The 20362-nt window shown below is 44.0% G+C and overlaps 1 protein-coding gene across 3 annotated transcripts in view; it reads right to left on the bottom strand.

Moving 5' to 3' along the window:
* The window catches only part of USP45 (ubiquitin specific peptidase 45), a 99988-nt gene extending 79905 nt beyond the window's left edge, over positions 1-20083 (bottom strand). For 2 of the 3 annotated variants that reach the window (XM_077812860.1, XM_077812858.1), the window contains exons 1-3: positions 20017-20083; positions 3713-3822; positions 2520-2689 (exon numbers count right to left, since the gene is read on the bottom strand). In XM_077812860.1, the coding sequence (XP_077668986.1) occupies positions 2520-2689; positions 3713-3812 (270 nt within the window). In that variant the 5' untranslated portion in view covers positions 3813-3822; positions 20017-20083. Of the gene's footprint in view, positions 1-2519; positions 2690-3712; positions 3823-4890; positions 4984-20016 lie in introns of those variants that run through there. The other variant, XM_077812859.1, reaches the window with a different exon arrangement.
* Positions 20084-20362: the final 279 nt, after the last annotated feature.

A 20362-nucleotide genomic window follows, 5' to 3' on the forward strand; every position in this document is an offset into this window, starting at 1 on the left:
ACATATTATGTATATTATATTTCAAAAAAATCACTACAATATTTTACTTTACAACACAGAACTTAAGATCATTTTCTTGAAAAAGAGGTAAAATCATCTACAACTCCAAAAAGCAGGATTCTTATCAATTCACTTTACTATTGCTTGCACACAGGAATGGAGTTTGTATGCTAGAGAATTTCCTGCAGGAGAGCATAAACTTTTTCCTAGGAAAACGCTGTTAAAGCACTCATGTGAGAAGTGTATATCTATACATATATATACACACACATATAAATGGAATTTCATGAGTAAGAATATACTTTTTATTTAAAGGGACACTGTCAACTTCAAATCCTATAATTAAAAAAAATAATAATAATTAAAACTAGTTTCAGGCACTATACCACCTCTAAAAGCATTAAACAGTTTTACAATTGTCTTTTCCTATATTTAGAGTGTCTCCCCTGTTGCTGCATGAGAGTTACACAGGAGAAACTGAATACCAAAGTGACAACAGAGAGAACAGTGAAACTGACTACACAAGGAGAGCTGCCCAAATGCATAAAAAGAACATAAAAGAAATATAGAGAAAATTATTTTTCTTTAATCTTTAAATTAAAATGATCTTGGGCATTACTTGTAACAATGTAAATCTAGGTAGAAGTGTGATTTTTTAAGAACATACAATATCTGTCAGAGATCCATAAGTTGTTCTATGACAGCAACCTCTGTACAGTGTTTCTGGGCGTGTAGTGTTAAGCCCTGAGCCTCCGCTTTTTACAAGGTGGAGCCCCATGCCTGCTATACTTCAGCAACTATTTCTCACATGGCTTCTGGCAGCTCTACCTCTTTGTCTTGCCCAAATGTCCAGGACTAAGGTCAGGTCTACTCTACAGACTTATATCAGTAGGACTACGTCACTCGGGGGTGGGAAAAATCCATACTCCCAAGCGACGTTGTTATACTGACCTAACTCCTGATGTAGACAGTGCTAGGTCTGCAGGAGAGCTTCTCCCGTTGACATAGCTACCACCTTTTGTGGAGGTGAATTAACTACGCCGATGGAAGAAACTCTCCTATCAGCATAGGAACATCTTCACTTAAAGCACCACAGCTGCACCGATGTAGTGTGTTTAATGTAGACCCACCCTGAACCTCACTGCACTGGGCAGCAGCATTCTTACTGCCATCTCCGAACAACTGAGTTCTTTGTAACCAATTCTAATCACCGCGTTTTCATATGTCCTGCCCCCTTTGACTGGAGTCGTTACAAGTTTGTGTCCAACTGTTGGCCTTCCATGTCCTGCCCCCTTTGACTGGAGTCGTTACAAGTTTGTGTCCAACTGTTGGCCTTCCATTGTATCCATAAGGTAGCTTTGTTCACACATTGACAGTTCTTGATAGACTATTCATACCAATTTGCCTACATCACTTTCACCTAGTCCCTGCATTGCTTATCCTCTGTGTCAGGAAAGAAATCAACCCCTTCACACCCCATGGGTAACAATACAAAAGTGAGCGGAGAAACTGAGTCATACATACTTTTAAAAAAATAATACAGAAATTTCCCCCATTCTCATTGATTTTAGGGCCAGAAAGGATCATAGTGATCACACAGTCCCACCTCCATGGCTTACATCCAAAACATTCCTATTGTGAGCCCTCCTATCCCCTGCGGATGTGGCAGGACCCAGGGGCTGTGCACGCCCCTGCCCTTCGCAGCTTCAGCTGGAGCTAGGGCCGGAGCCACTGCTGTGAAAGACAGCCCCTGCGCCCCGAGCAACACAAGTTACAGTGACCTAAGCGTTATTCACAGTGGCGCTATGTTGGCAGGGGATGCTCTCCCGTCAGCATAGCATGTCTTCACCAGATGCACTGCAGCTGCACCAATGTAGTGCTTCTAAGGTAGACCTTATCATAGTCTGCCTGGAAAACAATAAGCAAGGATAAGGCATGAGACAAGCCTTTGTTAAATCTAAGTTTTGGGTTAGAGCTGGCATCCTTCAGGAAGGACAGTTCCTGGCCCTGAAGAGTCAACACAAAGCATATATTTTTAAAAAACATCTAATCTTGATTTTAACATTCTCCACGATGGAGAATCCACCATGACTCTTGGTGAATGGTTCCAATCGTTAATTACTCTCACTGTCAAAAAATATTTCTAGTATGTCAGTCAAGAGACCAGAGGGAGTTCTGAACTGCTGTTCCGATGTCTAGAAAGAACAGTGGGTGTATCACAGGTAGGGTGACATGCACACCTCGCTGTATAGACTTGCATGGAAAGTTTGTATAGCTCAAAGAGAAATTAACACCGTCCCCAAGAGTCAGAGCTTTCCCGAGGGTTTCAAACTCTAGTACAGGCTTATCCCAAAAGCAGGGATCTGTGGTGATAACACTTCCCCTTTGGGAAAAATCCCATCACTCCTGCCCAGAGTTCCAGTGAGACTCCATGCAGAAATAAGAATCTGCACTTGCAAATCCTTTCAGAGGATCAGGGGCTATATTTGTCTGTAAATTTACAGTGCAAGTTTCTTTACCTGAGAGCCACATTTGAGGCACAGCCATATGTCAGAAGGAATTACTGGGTCGCCATCATTTATTCTCCTTTCTTTTAAACATTCTGAACATATTGACCAAACATTCTGAGCTACTGCCCTCTTCACATGATGCACATCCACTGCTTGGCTTACATGTTGGCAGGTTAAACCTATAGAATAAGAGACACTCAGTCATTAGTCACAAAAGCCAGATTCAATCTTGTACAAGGATTCAAGCTTTTTTTTTTTTCTTTCCTTTTTACAAAAAGTGCCGTAATAACACATCACATTCCATTTTATGCTGATCAGGTGGCACTCATTACTATAAAAATATGTTTAATACTTGGGAGGTACAGAGAGCTTGCACACCATGCTTATTCAAGATACAACTTAAGGGCTTTCAGACACAGCACTTCCTTCCAGAACCTTGGCTCCAGCACAAAAGCTGGATTACAGAGATTACTTTGAAGGTAACTATCAAAACTGACAGATTTAAATTGTAGCCTACCCTCAACTTGTTTAACAAAATTTTGTAATTGTAAAATATATTAGTTGTCTGCTATTTACATAAATTAAACCTTTCAAAGCCACTATCTAGCTATATCTATATAGCTTTTAAAGGCAGGACACATTAGCTCCAAGGACACAATAGTGTCCATTTTCTGATGCATCTGAAGGATTTTATTTCCATCTTTTTAAAAAGTACTATTTTTCCTACCAAATAGAACACCCAAAAAGCTACAAGCTGGTGACAACCCAACAAATCCAAGATAAACCGAAGGACAAAATTACTAAACATTCATTTTCCTAACTTTCGTCAACACTCTTAACATTACTGAAATCCATTTGTTTGTGTGTATCAATATAGGTAGTTTGGACCTTTCCTACCCTTAAGGCCTTCCCTGTGTTTTAACTACATCACTGCACTGCTGTCCTTACACCTGCCTCTTTAAAATGTTAATATGGCCAAACTATCCTCCTGTTCATTAATTTTTGCACCAATTCCCTGAGTGCAATGTAATGACAATTCATCACGCCATAGATATTTGATTGTAAGCATCTCTGTTGCTGCATTCAACCAACACGCAGTTCACGGTTCCCACGTGTTTTCTGCTTTGTTGACTAATGAAAACCATATGGACACTGTTTTCCCTCCCTCACTCTGATTGCCAAATGTCACATAATTTATTTACCTGCAATGTCATCTGAAGAGTCTTCATCCTGATGCCTCTTAGGCCTTTTGTTTCTCTTGTTTTTTTCAGGGTTAGCCCTCGATGGATCTTTTACCCGCATCTGTTACTTACTGGGAAAGGAAGGGAAAAAACACACATTACTTCACCTCTTATATATTTCATCAAATCTAAGGATTTATATTCTCAAAGAATACTCAGAAAAACCAGAGTCCACAAAATACATAATTTTATATAATAGATAAGCTTTCATCCAACTTCAGTTATTTTGTAGTGAGAAATACACACCGAGCATAATTGTTCAATAAGCTACTGCAGCATGTAGAAACAAGGTAGCTGATTTCACAAATTGGAAATATGTTGTACCATGTAGCCACAGAATTAGCTGGTAGTGTTACATATTGTTAGTTATAAAAAGACAAGATGCTATAGTGCTTCCATTAGAGTTTACCACAGCCATTTTGTTAAAGCGAGAAATATCTCCTTTTTCAAACACCAAATTGTCCATTTTGCACTTTTTATAAAAACAGTACAATATTTATAGTCCATCTATTCCTTATCTGAAAATCAGAAGAAGACTAAATGTATTTGATATAGACATTTATCACATAAATAGCCTGTTTTCACAGGTTGCCCTCTTAATATTGGTTACATCTTTTATCAGACAGGATAAACTTCCCATGAAGCACAATGGTGGTAGGCGTTTACTAAGAACAGCTATAATCCGTCAGACCAATGGCCCATCTAGCCCAGTATCCTGTCTCTGACACAGCCATTGCCAGATGCTTCAGAAGGAATGAACAAAACAGAGCAATTCTGAGTGATCCATCCTTTGCCATCCAGTCCCAGCTTCTGACAGCTGGAGGTTGCATCACTGACCATCCTGGCTAATAGCCATGGATGGATCTATCCTCCATGAACTTATCTAATTCTTTTTTTTAACCCAGTTATACTTTTGGCCATCACAACATCCCATGACAATTCACTCTACAGGTTGACTCAGAATTCCTCAAGCCATAAATTCTATTTAGAAAAAGATGACTTACTGTGGCACCATATAGTATTTACTCATATCACCACAGTAATAATTTGCTAATATGGGAGCAAGTTAAACTGTACCAAATACAGGTGTACAAACCTAAAAAGCTGTTTAAAACATATTTAAGTCTTGGCATACATACAGATATTTTCCCTTCTCTCTTTCATTACACCAGTATTTCTCAAATTTTCAAGACCTGAGCCCCCTTTTGGAAAATGAAACCAGTCACGGGCCCCTGTAGACAGAAAAGGCATTGTTAAAAACCTACCCATCTTAATTTAGACATCTTTAAGTCAAACTCAGGTAGTCCTTTACACCCTATTTTGAGAAACACTGGTGTCCATCTTCATAATAGGATACTTCCTTTGGTAAGCTGTGAAATAGTTAACAATGTTGATATTTAAAGATATCCTCACAGACATCCAAGTTAGTACTCATTGAAACTTGTGGGGCACTTCACATCTCAGAGCTATTGGTTCAGGCTCTGCATACCCAAGTAAACATCTCTGCATCAGTCACACTCACTTCATGCTTTGGTGACTTTCCTCAGAACCATAGCAAGTAGAGATTTACTTTAAAAAAAAAAAAAAAAAAAAAAAAAAAAAAAGGCCGAGACTCTGAAGAATAACTCAAACCTGGTCTGCACTACAAAGTTATATCAACCTCAAGCCTAGTCTACACCTAAAATTTAGATTGTAGCTAGCTACATCACTCAGGACTGTGAAAAATGTCAACAGTTAGGTTGACCCAACACCCCTGCAGACGCAGCTAGGTCAACAGATGAATTCTAACCTCTCCTAAGGGGGTGGATTTACTACAGTGATGTGAAAGCCACTTCTGTTGCTATAATAAGTGTCTATACTAGACTAGCATAGCTGCAACATAGCTGTGCCACTGTAGCACATGTACTATAGACGTACCCTAAGTCAACCTGTTTCAACCTACCTGTGCATGTGTCTACACCCAAATTTGTCTCGTGCTGATGTAAGCACCCCATTACAGTGATGCATTAAGACCAATTCCCCCAGCAACACAGAGGCATGGTCAACTTACTTTTGTAAGAGAGTAGACACTGCATTACCTGCGTCAACCCTAACAGTCATCCAGCTGTTGTCCCACAATACCCCTGTTTTGCACTAGTAGTTGCTCTAATCGCAATTTTGAACTCCACCTCCCAGGAGGTCAAAGACACCGGATACTTGTCCCCCTTCCCCAGCTCTAACACCTGCACTGTATTTTTGAAATGCCCTTTTCTGACTGCCCACCTTGGTGAGAGCACTTATTAGTCCAACTTTGTGAGCATCCAACCATGCTGGATCCATGCACACAGATAGCTACTAGACATGCTCCTCTGTGGAGCAGGAAAGAAGTCCTGGGACTCCTTGGCCTGTGGGGAGAAGAGATTACGCAAATCCAGCTAAGCAACAGCCAAAGAAATACAGACATCTGTGTACAGATTGCACAGGGGATACTGAACCAGGAGTATGACAGGGATTAGCACCAGTGCCTCATAAAAGCAGAGGAATATCAGCAGGTATATCAGAAGGCGAGGGATGCCAACACCAAATCTGGGGCTGTCCTGCAGACCTGTTGCTTCTACAATGAACTGTATGCCATATTTGGCATAGACCCCAGCAGTATCCAACATACAACTGTGGATATGTTGCAAGAGTCTAACACGGAGACCACCTCAGTGTACGAGGAGGAGGAGCAGAAGGGAGAAGCAAACCATATGATAAGCCTGGAGTATTCTGAAACTCCGCTACAGTCAATCCAGTCCCTCCTGGGAAGCGCACATGAGCCCGGTGATAAACAGTAAGGGAGCTTAGGTAAGTGTATATATCCTTTATTCGTCTTATTAGCATTTTTTATCTTTTCGTTGCTCAAAACTTCTTCCCTCCCACCCACTCCTCCTTCCTTAGTCCCCATTTAAGAATGGTGCTCATCCTATCCCCATGTTTCAAGAAGAAGGGCATTGATTTTTGATTTTTCACTTTACTTGTAAAATGTTGAAAAGATAAAATTAAAAAATTAGTATGGCAGTCTGAATTATACAGTCCTTGGCCTGGTCTACACTTAAAAATTAGATTGACCTAACTATGTAACTCAGGGCTGATCATTGCAGTTAGCTCGACCTCCTGCCCAACACAGACTTGGCTGTGTCAACGGAAGAATTCTTCCATCAACCTAGCTACTGGTCTCTGAAAGGTGGATCAGCTACATAGACAGAAAAACCCCTTCCATCTATGTAGGAAGCATCTACACTACAATGCCCCAGCAGCACAGCTGCATCACCAGAACTGTGCTGCTGGAGAGCAGACATGCTCTACAGCAAGTCAGCACCACATGCTCTGATAGAGGTAGAGCCAACATCCACATTTCTATTATTTGGTTTATTCGGCTAGGCAGGGAAGACCACAATTCACCCCATGTGGGGCACTTTGTTTAACTGAACAAGGATGTCCCTTTTATCCTCACGAGCAGTCTCAATGAAAATTTTATGGAGATACTCTGCAATATTTTCCTGAATATTTCTGGGTATGGTGGCTTGTTTCTTCCCCCACGTCACATTACTGTTATGATGCCATGAGAACTCATTGCAGACAGACTAGCAGTATATGGGTCCAACCAAGCAGCTTCAGAATGTCAGTAGCAGCTAGATTCTCTGTGCCTTTGTCACACTCAGGAGAAGCATCAGCCAAAATCATCACTACCTAAGAAAATATTGGCAATATTTTACCATGCTTTCCCTATACACATAGCTATGGATGTCCAGTGTCTAAACCGTCCACGCAGTAAAACTACCTCCCTCTCCGTTAGGGCTTGCTCACTACAGCTTGAGCTGCACAGCAGTTCTGTAATGAGGCACTCCAAAGCTAAGAAGTGACACCTGGCATTTCTTATTAAATGTATTTGTGGGAATTACGTAAGGGAGTTTTGAGACTTATCTTTCCCTTTCTGTTGCAATTGTAAATCTAATGCTGTATCGGTCTGTTTTAATCAGCAGCCTCTGATGTGGTGATCTTGAGAGGTGCCCGCTCCAAGCCAGCTGACTGTCTGACCCTACTCAGATTAAGAAAGAAGTGGATACAGGAGGATACAGTCTGTAAGATCCTCCATTCACCCACAGCTGCTGACTGTGAATGAAGGGCTTGGAGAGGCCACATATCCAAGACCAGGAAGAATGGAGAGAGGATCTGATGCAGAAGAAGAAAAGGGACTGAGAGATGCACTGGGAAATCCATCAGGTCAGAAAGGGTTTACTCAGGCAACAAACTGGGCATGTAGCTCGATAATGCTGTGCAACATCTGAAAGACCCGAGACATAGCAGCCCTTCCAACTCATTAAAAAGTCTATTGTCACAGCTCCTTATGTGTGTCACAGCTGTCCCTTCCCCCCCCCACTTCCACCCAATATAACAGGTGGCAGCACAATATGAACTTCTTACCTCTACCCCTTCACATCAGGAGAAAGCAAAAAGAACCATAACTGCACCTACACTGGCCTGAGAAAACTACAGGAAAAGCCACAAAATACTACATGCTTTGTAATATGACTGAAACTTTGTAATATGTCTTAATACATAAAAATATGCATTTAAAAACCCATGTAAAGTATGGGTCACCCTCTTACAGTGCTGCTAGAATGTTCTTACCTTGGATATTTGCACTGTAGCTTTGTTTCCTGTTTCTGTGGGGACACAGTTCTATTTTTGGATACTCCGAGTATATTTATTACTTACACCAAGTACAATTGCCACATTACACAATTCACAGAGGAGTCAATAATTCACCCACATTTAAGTTCTGTACACACAAAGGCAAACTATTTCATAAAACCATCACACAACACTACTGTGATTGAGTTAACTGCTTTTTTTAAGGCCTCCCTCCTTATAGCTCCACACCTGGGTCCTCCGGTAGCCCTTACATCTGCTGTTCAAATTCACCAGACAGCCAGTCCACTTCATTCCTCCACCCTGCTCGTAGCCTTTCCCCCTTTGCCTCACAGATATTATGCAGTACACAACATGCAGCTCCAATGATGGGGATGTTTGCCCCATTGAGATCCCATCTAGTGGGCAAACCATGCCAGCATCCCGTCAGTCTACTAAAAATAAGTTCAACAATCATTCTACACCTACTGAACTGGTAGCTGAATCTTTCTTTGGCACTTCCAAGATGGCCATTGTATGTCTTCATGAGCCGGGGAGTAAAGGGAAGGCTGGATCTCCCAGAATCACTACTGTCACTTCAACATCACTAATGTGAAGAATGTCCCCACTTTGAGATTTTGGAAAAGTCCTATGTTCTTAAAAGATGAGAGCATTATGCTCCTTCCCTGACAAGCCTACAAGGATATCAGTGAAATGTCCGCAGTGATCCACCAGTATTTGCATAACTATGGAAAAGCATCACTTTCTTTTTATGCTGTGGATTTTCCGACTCCAAACTGATTGCCCACTGACTGATAGCAACCCGGTGTTCCAAGTTTCCAGAGCATGATTGCCACTCACTTCTCCACTGTCAATGCAACTCTCAATCTGGTATCCCTGCATTGGAAGTCTGGGACAAGTTTGGCACATGGACCCAGAAATGTGTTCTTTTGCATCTGGAAGTTTTACAGCCACTGCTCGTTACCCAAACCTGCACTAGGATACCAACCCAACAGTCACTGCTCACTTCTCAGGCCCAGTGGTGGGGATTCACCATGTGGAGATGCACCATGAATCCAGCAGCAACCTGGCATTTTTATTCACAGTGTCCATCAGCATCCAGTCGTGGTGGCTGAACAACTCCTCTTCTTCCTCCTCACAATCGCAGTAGTAGTAGTACTCTAAGGGCTTGTCTACACTTACAATGCTACACTGGTGCTTCAGAACAGACACTACCTATGCTGACAGGAAAGATCCACCTCCCCAAGAGGCAGTAGCTAGGTTGATGGAAGAATTCTTCCAATGACCTAATGCTGTCTACTCAGGGACTTAGGTCAATTTATCCAAACCCAATCTGGAGCAACATAGTTTTTTCACACCCCGAGTGATGTAGTTATGGTGACTTGATTTTCTAATGTAGACTAGGCCTCAGTACTACAAATACAAGAAAATTCTGTATCTTGTATTAGCCATGGTCATTAGAACTGCAATGAGCTCTGCCGGCTCCATGCTTCTGCCCGAGAGATGGTAAAGACTGAAAAGCAGAGTACAGGACTGTGGGCATTTTAAAAACAGTGTGAAAATTATGGAATGGAACAAGCATTATGGGTAGGGCCCTGTGTAAATCATGATTTCACAGAGGGCATGGAAATCACGAAAATGCCCCCAATGGTGACCTTTTAAATATTACTTTAGCTATGGTGTTCTTTCAAAAATTACCATAATTTACAGTGCTGTGTGCATGTGGAAGAATTGAGTTCTGTGTGCAAACAGTCAATTTCAAGGACAGAATGAATTTAACCAGCAAACTTTATCAATGAGCATACACAGAATGTCTATTCTTCCACACAGACACAGCACTCCATTCTGCCACAAATCTTTCCATCCTTGAAATTGACTAAGCCTGCTGGTGAAATTCAATACTTTGCCATTGACCTTATCATGAATCTTCTAAAAAACTGTGATTTACATAGGACTTCTAGTAATCAGTTGGAACTCTACTGCCCTGCCCTCAGGTGACCAACTGTCACCCCACCTGTAAATTCCTTGGGAATTTTGGAAGTTCCCTTCCAGTTTGCTTGGTGACACATGCAGTGGTCTCAGCGCATCTTTCCAGGTGACCAGGTCTGCTCCATGCACCAGGCGATCCCCTGCTTGGAGCAACGCCGAGCTGCTGGACCTCATCAGCATTTGGGGAGAGGAGGCTGTGCAGTCCCAGCTGCGCTCCAGCCATAGGAATTATGATACCTCCAGAAGATTTCACGATGCATGACAGAAAGGGACCAGGGACTGGGACACACTGTAGTGCAAGGTCAAAGTGAAGGAGCTGTGGAATGCCTCATGCTGCGCCCACAAGCTGCTGGTTCTACAAAGAGCTGGACGCAATACTTGATGGCGACCCCGCCTCCACTGCAAAGGCCACTGTGCATACTTTGGTGGCTCGCGTGCCAGTGGAGAGTAGACAGAGCCAGGAGGAGGAAATCTTGGATGAGGATGTGGAGGGGGACCCAGAGGCAGAGGATGACTCGGAAGTCAGAGATACATGCAGCCAGGAGCTCTTCTCTACCCCGGAAGAGGCTAGCCAGTCACAGCTGTAGGAGCTTGGCGAAGCGCAAACAGGAGATGAGGCCCCTGGTAAGTGGCTTTGATTTTGGGAATTGCTGAAGCAAGTTGATGGGGGCAGGAGGGTTGTAGAAAGAAGAGTTGTGTCTGTATGATGTGCATACCACCACATGCCTAGTCTGAGCAGCGGAAGAGGGTGTTGATCAACTCCCTCAAATCTACCCGAAATTCTCGTGGAGATACTGGGCAATCCGCTGCCGCAGGATCTTTGGCAGAGCTACTTTGTTTCCTGCCCCATTAAGGGTAATTTTCCCACACCACTCTGCCATCACTGGGGAGGGGGTGAAGGGGACCATTGCTGCACCCAGGTGAGCCGCATAAGGGCCACGGCCTCCCTTGATTCCCTGCTCACCCTCAGCAGCAAGATCTCTTCCATAATGAACACAGCCTGTGGAAAACGTGGGGACAGTAATGATTATAAGGCCCCGCTCTACAGTGCTGGCTCTCCCCAAGAGCCATGTGCCCAGTGTACAGTACAGTCCGGGAACACTGATTTCCCTTGCCCCTGCGGTTACTCACCATTTTGGGGGTCTTGTGGCTTATGTGTTTGACTGGAGTCAGCCAGTTAGTGACGAGTATGTGAATAGTGGTTGTGTTTTACATCACTGAATCAGTGGTCTCTGTGTTGAAAACAATGCTGCTTCTGTAAAATGTTGCATTTTGGCTTCACAGATATGGGAGTCCAGCCTCCCTCTTTGTTATCGATGGCTGAATGGCTGTGCAGAATTAGAAAGCGGCCACAAAGATCTAAAGAGCATTTACTGCGTGATGTCATGATGCATTCCATGGCCAAAAAACAAGAATTGAAGAAGTGGCAGGACAATGAGAAGAGGGACCGAAAAGAGAACACGGCGTGCCACAGAGCGGCTCTCAAAAGTTATGGCGCACCAAGCACATGTGCTTCAGGAGCTACTAGCACTACAAACCAAGCAGCTCTGCGCCCGCCCTCCCCTGCAGCCGCCGTCACAAAACTCTTTCCCATGTGCCCCCCAGACACCGCCAACATACTCTTATCAACCTCCTGGTTCCAGTCTGTACCCGCAACATTCCACTCCTGCCCTATCACAGTCCAGTCCTGTGGACTCCCAGTACCCACTGCACTCAACACCCATCCCTCTGCAGTTTAGCCCTGTTGAAGTACAGTACCCACTGCACTGTACTCCAAAGGACAAGGATGCATATGATACCTGGACATACACAAATCTTTAACCATCCTGGGACCCCACCTTCCCTCATCCCCCACAGTGCTGATGTGTTTTTTTGTTTGTCTCTCTCTTCCATTTGTTGTTTTTTAATAAAATAATTGTTTTTGTTTGAAAGCAATCTTTATTCCATTAATTGAAAGCAAACAGAGCCCTGCAAAGCACCAGGCAATTTTCTTAAACCTTCATAGTACATTGTCTGCACCAATCACAATCACCTCCTAGCATTACAAGCACTGCACTTCTGAGTACAGCAACAAATATTAGTGGCTTTCAGCTTCAAATTGCTGCCTCAAGGCATCACTAACCCTTATGGCCCCACGCCCCTCTAATACCCCTGGTCTCTGGCTGTTCAAATTCAGCCTCCAGGCACTGAGCCTCAGCCATCAAGCCCTGAGTGAAGCTTTCACCCTTCCCTTCACAAATATTATGGAGCGTGCAGCATGTGGCTATAAGCATAGGAATATCGTCATTGGCCAGGTCCAGTCTCCCATTTAGGCATCGCCAGCGGGCCTTTAATCAGCCAAAAGCACACTCAACAGTCATCCTGCACTTGCTCAGCCTGTTATTGATCTGCTCCTTGTTGCTGTCAAGGTGCCCTGTGTATGGTTTCATAAGCCACTGCATTAAGGGGTAGGCAGGGTCTCCCAGGATCACAATGGGCATTTTGACTTCCCCTACGGTGATCTTCCGGTCCGGGAAGAAACTCCCTGCTTGCAGCATTCTGAACGGGCCAGAAAGATACTTTCCAAACCAGCCTGCATTAAATGTCCATGAAACACCCATGGTGATCCACCAGCACCTGGAAAACCATAGAGAAATACCCTTTCTGAATAATGTACTCGGTGGCTAGGTGGTCTGGTGCCAGAATTGGAATATGCATGCCTTTTATCACCTCTCTGCAGTTAGGGAAGCCCATTTGTGCAAAGACATCCACAATGTCACGCACATTGCCCAGAGTCACAGTCTTTCAGAGCAGAATGCGATTAATGGCCCTGCACACTTCCATCAACACGAGTCCAATGGTCAACTTTCCCATTCCAAATTGGTTAACAACCGATCGGTAGCAGGTTGGAGTAGCCAGCTTCCACAGTGCAGTCACCATGCACTTCTCTAATGGCAGGGCAGCTCTCATTCTTGTGTCCTTGCACCAAAGAGCTGGGGCGAGCTCATCACACAGTCCCATGAACGTGGCTGTCCTCATCCGAAAGTTCTGCAGCCACTGCTCGGCATCCCAGATGTGCATGACGATGTGATCCCACCATTCAGTGCTTGTTTCCCAAACCCAAAAGCAGCGTTCCACTGTGGTCAGCACCTCCATGAATGCCACAAGCAATCTTGTATCATAGCTACCACACGTGGCGAGACCAATGTTGAACTCCTCTTGCCTTTGTAGTTTAAGGAATAAGCCCACTGCCATTCATGACATGTGAGTGAAAGCAAGCAGCATATTGGTCAATGGAGCGGGATCCATTCCTGCAGACTGAGGAGACAGAGCGTGCAGTACATAAACTGTTGAAAGATGACGTCAAATGAGGACAGAAGCACAGGGATTGCTGGGATGCGAAGCAATGCATCACAGGGCATTGGAAAAGAACCCAGGATGCCCCGCAACCCCCTCCGCCTTCCCACAACTCTCAGAGCAGTGGTTTCCAAACTAGGGGCGCTGCTTGTTCAGGGAAAGCCGCTGGCAGGCCGGGCCGGTTTGTTTACCTGCCGCGTCCGCAGGTTCGACCGATCGCGGCTCCCACTGGCCGCAGTTCATCGCTCCAGGCCAATGGGGGCTGTGGGAAGCTGGCCGCCCTTCCCTAGCGCCCCTAGTTTGAGAACCACTGTCTTAGTGGCAGAAGAGGAAAAGATGCTCTGTGGGATAGCTGCCCAGAGTGCATCGCTCTGAATACTGCTGCAAGTGCCACAAGTGTGGACACGCTATTCCACAGGCAGCTGACAGTGTGAACACACAACAGCAGTTTCCCTTCAGCGCACTCTGAGCGGCGCTGTAACTGCTGGTGATGCAACTCTGCCAGTGTAGATATACCCTTATACACTTGTATATTTTTAACTGACTTTGGGAGAGGAAAGGCCTTCTCTGGATACCACAAGAATTTCAGATAATTCTGCCCCCACCCAAAATTATATTGTTTTAAATAAAGAAACTCAAATCACTTCCAAGTCAACCAGACTAGAGCTCTAACACCTTTTACTGCCATACTGGAAGGGATGAACCTCAAATACCTATGTATTTACAAGCTAAAATATCATTTGCTAGTCAATGAGAGACAGACACAGGAAAAGAGTCTGCCGGCAGAGATCTTCTGGCTGTATTCAGACTAGAAAAATAGGTGGTCTTTTAAAATATGTTAGATAAGTTTTAATTAACATATATTTAAACACCACCTAACCTAGAGAGAATTTAACAGAATTACAAATTACCTAATTGTGGTCCACTCTAGGGTGGAGCCTAAGTTTCTTTCTGCTGGAGAGTGGACTGTTTGTTCTCATCTAAAACCAGCACATGATCATCTAGGCAGTAGAGGTTCACAAGCAAGCCAACAGCCAACTGCAACAGGAGAACCCAAGTTATTGTGGGAGTCCATCAACCACCACAGAATTCCATAGACATATTGGTAGTAACAGTGATCTAGCATTTTACTTATACAAACAAACAAAAAAATTAAACCACAAACGGAACAGAAACTGAAGTGTAGCTAAGTGAGTATGCAGTCAGCTCGAAACCATACTTCGGAGAAGTGTAAACTTTTCCATTACTTTCATCTGGCCGTTAACTGTGAAACCAATATTATTAGCTATTTCACTACTGGAGAAACAAGGTGGGTGAGGCAATATCTTTTATTGGACCTACTTCTGTTGGTGAGAGAGACAAGCTTTTGAACCACACAGAGCTCTTCTTCAAGCCTGGGAAAGGTACTCTGAGCGTCACAGCTAAATGCAAGGTGGAACAGATTGTTTATCACAAGTAGTTAACACATATTCTAAGGGACCAAAGGTAGAGTGGCCCATTAACACCTCTGCAGTGATAGGACAACCAACCCCACCCCCCACCACACCTTTCAAGATCCATGGATCCTACCCGTGCCTATCACTACATGTGGTGTACTTCATCCAGTGCACTAAATGCCCCAACAACAACTATGTGGGTGAAGCCAGACAATCACTGTGCTCTCCACTGAACTCACACAGTGAGCTATAGCTCATGAAAGCTTATGCTCAAATAAATTGCTTAGTCTCTAAGGTGCCACAAGTACTCCTTTTCTTTTTACCCATCACAGTTGGGTGAACACTTTTCACAGAGCAATGACTATGTCTGACCTATCTGTCCTCATCCTCAAAGGAAACCTGCACAACACTTTCAAGGATTTCAAAAGACAAGCCCGGGATCTTAGATTCATAACTCTACTAGATACTAAAAATCATGGATTGAACAGACACTAGATGTATGGATTATTACAACAATCTGTAACCCACTAACCCCTTCTTTTTGTTCTGTGACTGAAAACGTGTTAATTGGCCACTCTACCTTGAATGGTCCCTTAGACTATGTACTAACCACTTATACTAAACAATCTCTTCTACCTTCAATTTAGCTGTGATGCTCAAAGTACCTTTCCCAGATCTGAAAAAGAGTTCTGTGTGGCTTGAAAGCCCTCACCAACAGAAGTAGGTCCAATAAAAGATATTACCTCACCCACCTTGTCTCATTAATATCCTGGGACCGACATGGCCACAACTACACTGCATATTTCACTACTGTGCATTTTAGATTATATGTTTATCCCAAATTGATTTCTCCCTCTCTCCACAGACACCATAAGCACCAACTGCTCCCTATCCAGCTGCCAAAAACTTCAACAACTATGGTGCAGTTTTACATTGCCAAAACTGAACAGAAATCACATCATCACACTGAAAATGTGGAGACAGCACTGTGGAGAGAAACTGACTATAAAAACAAGTAACACACGGCTACTGTACTGATTAAATGAAGCTGCTGCAGAAGAACTTCCAGCACCAGGTTGCCACAGAAACCACAGGACCTTGCCACAGAATTTAGGTACAGCTTGGCTCAGAACACATGGAGCCTTTATTATACAGCATCTAGAGACCAAGATGTTCTGTAGCCGTATTTGGAGAAGAGGCCCTTATGCATTTCCTCAAATCTGTCAAAGTACAAAAGGAATATATTCTTGTGGGCTGCTAGTGCCAAATCAACACATCTTCTGCAAGTATTGCAGAACTGTTGCACATTCTGATGTAAGCGGCAAGTAGAAATGTTTGGATGACTTTTCATAGCTACCTGTGGCATTTTGGCTGGTTCACTGCTGGATCAAATGTTCTCCAATCAGAGCAAGAACAGCATTCATCATGGCTAGCAACTGGACAAGGTCATCAATCAGTAGTTCAGGACTTTCACTGCTATGACAGCCATGAAAGCCTTTTGAGCAAACAAGTACTCACTGCCTGCTAGAGCCATAAAAGGACCAGAATTACTGACTGGTAGTGGCAGCAACACTTCTTTCATTGGAGACTGTCATTTGAAATTCTAGTAGTGTCATGTCCATGATCTTCTGACCCAAAGGCACATCACACACGATGATTCAAGCTCGTAGTCCACCACTGACATTACATTACAGTCCTAGAAGGGTGACTGTATTTTGGAGGAGAAGTTAAACAGACATGGCTGCCTCTCTCACACAGCTTCCCACGTAACAGTTAAAGATTCCATAGCACTTTCACTTTCATCTACCACTGTTTGCCCATTCTCATGGTTTGCATCCTATGTGATTCTCCTCAGATTCCTCATCTGTCTTTCATTTTGTGATTTCTTATGTTTCACAGAAATCGGATTTGCCTGCCCAGTGACAGTATTCACATGCTATTTTTGACTAAAATATACTATGCCAAAAGTTGCCAAAATCTTGTTACTGAGTGTAGGCAAGTATTTTTAGACTAATGGCCAGGGTCTTTTATGTCAGACTGACACCACTGTCAACATACAGTTTCACGAAGCAAAAGTAAACTAACCTACCTCCCACCCACCCAAAAAAAGAAAAGGAAAACACCAAGATAAAAGAGGGTAAAACTAGTTCACTGGATGTTATTGAGAGAGCTCTCACAGTACTATTAAAAAAACAAACAAACCAACTAAAACAACCCCACACACCTCCATGAGGGGAATAGCTCTGGTGCACTGTCTACACTAGCACTTTACAGCACTGAAACTTACAGCTCTCAGGGGTGTGTTTTTTCACACCCTTGAGCAAGAAAGTTGCTATGCTGTAAAGTGCCAGTGTAGACAAGCCCTTAGAATTGTGGTTGTGGAATTATTATACTGTGACCCACAAGAAGTCGCACATCAAGCTGAAGGACTGAGAGCCGGAAACTCATGAGTGCTAACATCTGCTATGACACTTTAACTCGCTGTGTGGCCCTGAGCAAGTCATTTAACTAACCACTGTTTTCCTATTTGTAGAGAGAATATTCACCTACCTGACAAGGATTAGTTAATGATAGTAACAGAATCAGAAATGTGAAGTGCTATGAAAAGTCTATGTATTAGTGCCATTTCTCAGAAAGTCAAAGACAAGTTGCCAATAGAGTAAGATTACATCCAGTTTTCATTTTACATACAGGAATGCCCCAATTTGTTTTTATGACACATGTCAATCCCAAATCAAGGAAGACTTGTTCTGCTTTAGACGTGACCAGCAAAACCCAAAAGACAGGATGCTGTACTGCCACAGAACTCAAGGGGAAACAAATCTACAGAATAACAGTTTTACAATATTTCCTGAAGAAATCTGACAAAAAATATTTACAAATGGAGTAAATTACACAGTAACTTCATAAGGAATATTGTGCAACTAGCCTAGCGTATTTGTGCCTTCACTTTAAGAGCTAAAAAAGAGCTTTTTTAAAAAAAGGACTGCATTTCAGCACCTCATGTGAAATTATGATACTATGAGCAATGCAACGGATACAGTTTAAACTGCTCAACCTTGCTAGTCAAATTACTTTGCACAAAATTACTTTAATTTTAGGAAGTTGCTTATTTGTGTCTATACGTCATATGAAGTCACGTGAATCATGTCCATCGGTTTGATGTAGAGTTAACTGCAAGATAAAGTGGATGCTGCTCTAAAACCTGGGACCAAAATTAAAACAATTCTTGCTAAAATACAGCATGTAGAGCAGCACTGGTGATTCTAATATACCAAGTATCAAACTAATTAAGTCTCTTCTTTGGATTTTCCTCCAATCACCACTATCAGCTCTCAAACTTCAAATATAAGATAAAAAAATTCATGCACTTCAGGAATTTGTGTTAAGTGATTTTAACAGGTCACAAGAGGCATGCTGAACACTATTACTTAACCCTTCTCTCCCTCCTTCCCAGCTGAATGGCTCCAGAGTAATTCCATGGAGGCTGTGGAATTGCAAGCATGGCAAATGCTAGGATGTCAGAGAAGAGTGTGAATCAACTCTGACAACAATGAGCATCATGGACCATGAAAGAAAATCAATTTTTAAATAAGTGCATTAACTTTCTCTGTTAACTTGACTAACAAAGTAAATGGAATCTTCTTAGTTAAATCTGTAGTCCATGTTTTAATCCAACAAATGGTGACACTAATGTTTCATTATTATTAGACAACTGAGAAGTTACTTCAGGTCAAGTACATTTTCCCATTTTGCTATTTCTGTTGTACTGTATTTCTTAAACAACTAAACTCAATTAAGTCATCTTAGGCAAACTGGGGGAAAAAAACTCCACAAACACACAAAAGTTACACTCTTTCAAATATTATTACAACTAAAAAGTATTAAGACAGGAAACTGAGTTTCATAGGGCCTTTCTTAAAGCACATCTAAGGTATAATTTTTTTCCACAGGGGACAGGGAAGGGTCCAAATTCTCACATCATGAAACCTACTTCCTCATCCTTCTCCTCACCCTGCCAGTGCCTTGTGTGGCAATGAGACAACACACAACAGCAGAATGATCAGTTAAAAGTAACAGGCAATTTGGTTTCTTTCTGTGAAGAAAGTTTCTTGTAACTTCATTCCTGGGATTCGACATTTTTGAAGATGGGACCCTCCATCGGACACAGAGCCATGTGAAAAACCCACACCCCTGAGAGACATAGCTGTACTGATCTAGAGGACAGCGCAGACAAGGCTAGGTGGAGGGAAGCCGTCTCCCACCCACCTAGCTACCTCCTCTCAGCGAGGTGGATTAACTACGCCTGAATGTCCGCGCTGCAGTGCAAATGTGCTGCCGTAGCGTTTCAAGAGCAGCCATGTCACTGGTGCAAACCCAGCCCAGTTTGGTAGCCAGGCAAGTCGCCATCTGATGGCAGCTCAGCTGAAATACCATGAACTACGTCTGATGGGCTCCAAGCACCCAGTGTGGACAAGGTCCAGCCCACAAACAGCACCTCTGGGTCTGCCCCTGGCCCGGGCCCTACGGGCTGAATAACCCGCCGTCTCGCTCTAGCGCGGCGGGAGCCGGCAGGGTCCAGCGGGCCCCTGAAGCCAACCAGTACCTGGGCCCCAGCCCATGTGTGTGCAGGGGGCAAGAGGGGGCCAAGGCGCCTGCGGGCCAGCAGCGTGGGCGAGCCCCAGGCCCGGGGAGGGGCAGGCCGCTGCTGGCCCCAGGGAAGACACAGCCCGAGAGCCGGGCCCCGAGGCGGCCGCCTCCCTCCCGGGGCTTCGCCGCGCTGCGCCCGGGTCGCAGCTACCCCGCGCCCGGCCGCGATTCCTCACTCACGGGCTTCCCCCCGACACGCAGGCAGCAGCGACAGCAGCAGAAAGCGGCGGAAGAAGCTGGGCCCCGGCCAGGGCCGCGCCTCCCGATCCCGCCCCCGGCCGCGCTGCTCACACCCACCTTCCCTCCCCCCGGCTCGGGGCGATCCAGTGCGGGAGAGAAGCCGGGAGCAGCTGCTGGACCGCTGTAAGGTCTCCTGTGTAGCTTAACTATGCCAGTGGGAGAGAGCTCTCCCACCGGCATAATTAAAGTACCCCCAATGAGTGGCAGTAGCTATGCCGGCAGGAGACGCTTTCCTGCAGACATAGTGCTGTCCACACTGGCACTTTCATCAGAGAATCTTGTCAAT

This window comes from Eretmochelys imbricata, chromosome 3 (assembly GCF_965152235.1).
Source record: "Eretmochelys imbricata isolate rEreImb1 chromosome 3, rEreImb1.hap1, whole genome shotgun sequence".
In the NCBI taxonomy this organism is placed as follows: domain Eukaryota; kingdom Metazoa; phylum Chordata; order Testudines; family Cheloniidae; genus Eretmochelys; species Eretmochelys imbricata.